Source organism: Phyllostomus hastatus, unplaced genomic scaffold (genome assembly GCF_019186645.2).
Source record: "Phyllostomus hastatus isolate PE091 unplaced genomic scaffold, TTU_PhHast_1.1 phas_contig_137, whole genome shotgun sequence".
Lineage (NCBI taxonomy): Eukaryota > Metazoa > Chordata > Mammalia > Chiroptera > Phyllostomidae > Phyllostomus > Phyllostomus hastatus.
In genome coordinates, this window is record NW_025333583.1 from 1,907,395 (window position 1) to 1,914,726 (window position 7,332).

The 7,332-nt window shown below is 39.7% G+C and overlaps 1 protein-coding gene across 1 annotated transcript; it reads right to left on the reverse strand.

The window, feature by feature from the left end:
• Nucleotides 1-1,827: 1,827 nt before the first annotated feature.
• CCL20 (C-C motif chemokine ligand 20) lies at nt 1,828-5,298 on the reverse strand. The gene is made up of 4 exons (XM_045855035.1): nt 5,150-5,298; nt 3,899-4,010; nt 2,981-3,058; nt 1,828-2,314 (listed from the first exon to the last, which is right to left on the reverse strand). Exons 1-4 carry the CDS (start codon nt 5,226-5,228, stop codon nt 2,287-2,289), a joined length of 297 nt encoding a protein of 98 aa, XP_045710991.1. The 5' UTR covers nt 5,229-5,298; the 3' UTR covers nt 1,828-2,286.
• Nucleotides 5,299-7,332: the final 2,034 nt, after the last annotated feature.

Genomic DNA, 7,332 nt, shown 5'->3' on the forward strand with positions numbered 1-7,332 from the left:
CGTGTTCACTGAAGCTCTCCCTGGTCCCTTTGCTTCCATTTTCCATCCTACCTGCCTTTTCTCTTGCTTTGACTTTTTCAATGGTTCCCCAGTGTTTCCGTGTTCAAGTTCAAACCACTATACATAGCTGAAGTAACAGTTTCATTTAATCTTCAACTGCTCCACCCCTATACCCGCCCTACCCAGTATTGCTCAGTCGGTGGCGTGATTGACGTATTGTGTGGGACACTTCTATTGTGCAAGACTGTCCTGTGCATTCTAATAGGTTTAGCATTCCTATCTCCTGCCTACTGAACACCTATAGTACCCCACCTGCAGACCATCTGACAAATAAAATATGTCTCCAGATATTTCCAAACAGCCCCTGCTGTCCCTTTTCAACTGGGTGGCCCCTCAGGCCTCAGCTCAAGTATTGGGCTGAACCATGTACAAATGCCATCTTCGTAGTTCAACAGCATTGAACACTGGCTGTTAATATGGTTCAACGGAATAGTCTTCCTTTCCGATTTCCTTCTGGACGCCCTCACTATTGATGGCCTACAGCACCCTGTGATTTTCGTTATCCAAGTGCTAATCACCATGTGTCATAATAGCTGGTTCACTGTCATCCCCTCCTCCTAACTACACTCAACCCTGATTACCTGGGAGCAAAGACCAAGTCCTCACTTGGTATCTCGAGTTTCCTTTGGCTCAGTGCCTGGCATTATCATAGGTACTAAACCCACGTTGGATGAACAAATAAACAGGATATTGAGCATACTTTCCCTGATGATTCAATGTTATTCCTCCTGAGCACGGAGATGTCTTCAGGGCCTATTGAGCCACTAACAGCTCTTGGCTCTCCACGAAGTGATCCATCTCGGCCCGGCTTCATAGATTTGTGTGTCTAGGCTCTGCGTCCTATCATCAGCGTTCCTGCCTGCAGGGAGCTTTCCAGTAGCCTTTGGAATCTGAGGCAGACTGTCCTGAGTGTGGGGACGAGGCACATCCTGAGCTTTGGCCACCACACGTTTCAGCATCCGTTTGTCTGATTTCTGCGTTCCTGCTAAGTTTCACAAGTTGACGTCTCTCCTCTGGCTAATGAGACTCTGTTGGGTTCTAAGAACCTTTCACGCGGTCACATTCTTTTTGGGAAACAGCTGAAAGATGACTCAGCAGAACTTCTGAAGTAGAGAAATGTTCCTGCGCTGAGATGCCCATTTCTGGGTCCCTGGCTGGTGGTAAAATGACGGACTAAGTGATTTCTCAAGGTATTATTAAAATGGTTGTTCTGTTCCTATAGTCACAAAGTATACAGGTGCATTTTTAAGTTAATTTTTTGCAGAATTTTGTCCTTTTCAATGGTCTAAACATAGGAAGGGCCAGATATCTAAGAATGATATAACACTCTTAAAATCTTCTAAAATATCCATGTATTCCAAGACTTTTAAATCAACGGACTTTGATCCTGCAGTTATATGGGTGCAATTTGTTCTTTTTAAAAAGTTTTTACTAGCTTAAACAATAATAAAAATTTTTAGTGAATAAATAAAATGTAGGGATAAAAATAAATAAAAAGGAAAAAATTTTATATCGCTAAACACTGTGATATGAATCTCAGCTATAAGGATCTTTCTAATTTCCAGTTTGGATGACTTTGAAGAAAAAAGAAACCCTTTCCATTGTAATTCATATAGAATGAAGTCCTGGATCATGAGGGAGAGAGATAAAGGGAATAACTAGGTAGGAGAAAATGAGGAATGCAATTTTCCAGAAAATGTTTGTATTTCCTACTATAGTTTAAATATTTTTAATATACCTTAAATGCTATACCACTCAATCAACAAACAATTTTCAGTTCTTTTATTTTTAATATTTATTCTCATCATTTTTATCTTTTATAGGTAATTACAACAATTTAGGGGAAAATGATATAAACAGAGAATGTTAAATACTTTAAAACAAAAAAAACAGGTCTACTGCTTGCAAAAAAGTTCATATAATCTTATTTCTCCAGTGCACAATTTTACACATTGTACTAAATAGTTCATGGGAAATTGTTATTAAATAGCAAAACACATACACAAAGCCCACATATATAAATAACTTAACATAAAATAGCTTGACTCTGATGCAATGCTTAACAAAGCAAAGTATGATGCAATGGGTATCAACTTCGTTAACTGGACAAGTCCGATGACACAAATCAGTTAAGTGATAAACCCTCAACAACGTGCACGTGAAACCACCAACCCCAGCGGGGTTCTTTTTATTCTTCAGCTGTATCCAATCCCCTTCCAGAGAGCATCACATTTTCAGGCTGTTCTCATTTTGGCTGTAAAGAGAAAGAGAAGAAATCAATAAGCAATGACAGAATGACCAGTTGGTGGGAAGTGCTCCCATGCCTCACAATGGCCTCTCATTCCCTGTTCTCATCTCGGGGTGCGAAGCAGCCCTGAGTGCAGATGAGGACACCGAAGTTGAGAAAGGAAGAGCCCTACCCACCAAAACTCAGTGAGCTAATGACAGAAACAGGATGTGAACACTTGCATTGTGTCTTTGAATTCTGTGTCTATAGCGCCCTGGTGTTAGAGGGCTTCTATCTGGTGATAAGATGTGACTCTTTTATCGTCAGTGTAAATCAGAACCACTGTTCTCTTTCTCACTGTTTATTTCTCAGTTTTTAACAAACGAATGTCGTGAAGTCTGCAAATTATATAAACAGGAGACATTTCTGCCACAAGAATCAAACAGCTCATGGATATCAAATGCAGAGAGGAATCAAATACATCATGTGAAAGATTAAATTTTCAAAAATAAAAAAGTTTTGTAGGTGGAAACAATTGAATTCTTGTTTGGATGGTCCAGCTCCAGTTTCCCTTTTCAAACTTCCACCGTGCTTAGGCTAAAACATCCCAGCAAGCCCAGGATCTACCACTCTGTCCATCGCTCTTGCCCCACACGTTTGCAGAGAGGCTAGTAGGTCGTGACTGTATCATACCTGAGGACGAAAATGGCATGCGTCACCCACTTCTTCGTTGGATCTGCACACACAGCCCATCCGTTCTTTGTGTAGAAGCTGAAAAATCAGAAAATTTGACTTGTGTTTAAAGAGTTTTAAGTGGCTTTTTCACAGAACATGCAATGGAAATTTCATATCTTAATTGATGGCTTTATACACTAAACATTTCATTTATTTCAGAGGTGAAACAAAATGAAAAAAAAAACTGTCCCAATAAAGCTTGATGCAAGAAATGAAAGGGACGCTCCCTGACTTTCTCTACAATTGAACAAATTGCTATGCAATGGCAGAAAAAGAAAGCCCCAGAATATATATATTATTATATATTATATATATAATTCCAAAGTATAATATCCTCTATATATCAAGAATATTGGAATGACAGTATAATTACTCTGAATTTCCACTTACAGCCTCAACCATTCCCTGGCACAATATGCTCATTTTAAAGTCTACGTCTTCCACATTTTCCTGAGACAGCACTTTAGTAGCCTATAAGTTTATCTTAGAAAGTGATCCTACCCCTACTATGCTTCTTTTTGAAAACAAAACTTGTGCCTTATCCTAGTCTTAATTAAAGTGAGTTTTGAGTCAAGTCTCCTTCTGTCATCATAGAAGGGCTCCTGGCTTTGGGTGGTGAATGCCCGGTGCAAAACACAGATGACGTACTACAGAACTGGACATTCGAATGTTATATAACTCTATGCCCCAATACATTGAATACAATGAAATATATATGTTTATATACATTTGTTTCTATGTATATAAACAAGTGAGCTTTGAAATAGGCATACACTCCTAAAACAAAGCTACCTTTGCCGCATTTGTTATTTCTGTAGGAAAGGCCAAAAAGGCAAAAACTTTTTATTCCTGAAATAGAATCGATTAGTAACTCACACGACTGCATCGATGTCACAAGTTTCATTGGCGTACTGTCTCGAGAAGCCCCTGATATTTCTGGTACGAAGTACGCGACGCGTATACCGCAGGCAGCAGTCAAAGGCCATTGCTGTTAAAAAGAAATGAAAGGCTTTGAGCCCACAGGAACAGACTCTTCTGTGGTGGGTATTAGGAAACTCCTTGCAGTTGTGGAAAACCTGGAATCTGATGGACTGGGTAAATAGACTATTTAGAGGAACAGTTCCAGTGTCTCTGAGACCTAATTTAACATAGTTTCCAGTCCCTTGGAAAATAGTTTGTATGCTGGGGAATTCAAATAATATAGTTTAGAAGCACAGAACTTGTCATAAAAGGAGTATCTTTACTATAAAACACAAACTGTCTTAGCTCAGTCCATTATAATTACTCGAGAATATGAGTAACTTCCACTTGAAGAAACTCTCATAGATAAACTTCCAAATTCAGAAAATGAATAAATTGGCAGGTTTCCATCTATTACCTGGCTACTGAGTATTGAGGGGAAAGATAAGATTTTACAAAGGAAAATGTGATTTATAAAAGCTGCTTTTATAGGAGCTATACCTAGAGCACTAGTTATAGTGCTACAGAAATTATAATAGTTAATGGAAGTTTTGCATTTTGTTCATAAAAGTCCAACAGGTTCATTTTTAGGAATACACCTGTTGCTAAAAGTGGTGTCCTCTTACAGCAATAAAGTACTACTTGGACATTCATCCAAGTCACATTATAATCTGATGTAAGACGAGGACAAAAGTTATCACAAAGTTGGCAAGAGATGTCCCAGAGGCCTTGCAGAAATGAAGAATCAGGTGCCACAAAGGATGAGCTTTAAACTTCACTGAAAGTAATTGGGAGATGAGAAAGTTGGGGATGTAAAAGCACTCCTTACATTTCAGAATGACTTCATTCACTGGCAATATTACCCAATTCACATCACTCCCAGAAATAGCGCTTTGGCAGAATGCTGGAGCTCAGGGGTCTCTCTGAGGCTGCCTACCCCCCAAAATCTGCTGGGGTGGACAGCACAGAGGAAAAAGCCTGATAAGCAGCAAGAACCCTTCCCATCTTCATTCACCAATAAGCTGACAACACGCCCCCCCCCCATCAATTCCTTTTGAAGACTTTCTAACAGGCTTCCTTCCTTTGGGGACTCTCAGATGAGCTCAAGGCTCAGAGGTAAATGAAGCTAGTCCTTTCTTCCATGCAAGCAGGAAGAGAGACACTTACCTTCTGACTGGCTGCAGAGGTGGAGTAGCAGCAGTGACATCAAAGCAGCCATGAGCAAACACTTGCTACTGCTCATCATTTTCAGCTCACAGGACAGCTGTGCACAGTGCTGAGTACCCAGAGCCCTGGGAGAGTTGCTAAGCTCTGGTGTCGACCTGAGGCTTAGATGGCACTACTTATAGCAAATATTGGGAATGTACACAAAAGGCGTGTTCTCCCACGGGGTTTTCCCCATCGATGGACCTGCCCCATCATGTCGTCACAAAGAAAAAACCCACAGGGAAAACTTCCTGCCTTCCTCTTCTTGTTGGGAAAGTGTGAAGGTCAAAGTGGGAAAGGGGAGGAGAGGGGAAAATCCTGTCACATCCTTCAAAGATTCCCATCCAGTTTTAACTTAATCTCTTACCTCTGAAAAGAGAGGACATGGCTTAGCAGCAATACAAAGGTCAGCCCCACGAAGGAACATTCCAGAACTCCTATTGTTATACTCTGTTTGCTTTCCAAAGCCAATCGGAGAGGGGGAGGATTCCAGACATACCCAAGAACCATTTACAATTGCCAGCTTGTGCTCAGCTGTCACCAAAGACCTTGAATTTCCAGGCTACTTTTCAGATCAGGTAACATAACAATGCTGTAGAATTGTCTCCAACCTTTGTGGAAAGTACCCACCCTTAAGAAACACTCAAGCCTCACCCTGACCAGGTGGCTAAGTTGGTTGGAGCATCATTCTATACACCCAAAGGTTGTGGGTTCAATTCCCAATCCAGGCACATACCTAGGCTGTGGGTTCTGTCCCATGTGGCATATGGGATTGATATTTCCCACTCTCTCTTCCTTCTTCTCTCTCTAAAATCAATAAACATATTCTCAAGTGAGGATTTTTTTAAAAGGGGCTCAGGTCTCAGCTTCCTCTTTATTTTGTATCAACTCTTCTCAGACTACTTCATTTACAGGACTCTAACCAATATGACAGCCCAGCAAGTAATCCCGCCTGCCCTAAACTCCTCATGCTAATGTGGCCATTGACTCAACCCAAACTCCAGAAGGGTTGAAAATGAAGAAGACTATCGTCAGTGGTTAATCAATAAAACAATTGTCAAATAATAGTGATGGTGATGATGATGATATAACAACAACAACAACAGCAATAATAATAATGTAATAAGAATCCTCCACTAGGGAGAATATCACTGTGAGCTAGGGATTGGGTTTGCAGGACAGGTGAACTGTAAAGAAGCAATGCAAATGTGTTGGGGGGGTGATAGAATTATTTTTATGCTATTATGGGCATGGTTACACATATCTACCTGTGTGTCTAAAATCATAAAGCTGTACAGCCAAAGAAAAAAGTGAATTGTATTATATGATCATTTAAGAATAAGTAACATTGAAATCATTTTTTAAACTGTCCACTAAGCACAAATGAGTTAAAAAAGGTAAACCATCATCAAATAATAAATAAAAGAAAACTGGAGTTGCTATGCTTATATCTAAAAAGATAAAAACAGATTTTAAAACAAAAATGTAACTAGAAATGAAAAGGAAGTTCTATAATGATAAAGGATCAATCCATCCAGAAGATATAAAAATTATGAGCAAATATACATCAACAGCACCTCAAAATACATAAAGCAAAACTGACAAAATTGAAAAGAAAAATAGACAATTATACAAAATTTGAATACATCAATACCATATTTTTAATAATAAGTAGAATTCCACTGCTGGGATTATATCCTAAGAACCCTGAAACATCAATCCAAAAGAACCTATGCACCCCAATGTTCACAGCAGCACAATTTACAATAGCCAAGTGTTGGAAGCAACCTAAGTGCCCATCAGTAAATGAGTGGATCAAAAAACTGTGGTACATTTACACAATGGAATTCTATTCAGCAAAAAGAAAGAAGGCGCTCCTACCCTTTGCAACAGTATGGATGGAGCTGGAAAGCATTATGCTAAGCAAAACAAGCCAGGCAGTGAAAGACAAAATACCATATGGTCTCACCTTTAACAGGAACCTAAACAACAAAGCAAAGAAACAAGCAAAATGTAACCAAAGACACTGAAATAAAGAACAGACTGACAGAGTTCAGAGGGGAGAGGGGAGGGGATAATGGGGAGAAGGGGGAAGGGTTTTCAGGAACAACTATAAAGGACACATGGACAAAACCAAGGGCAGG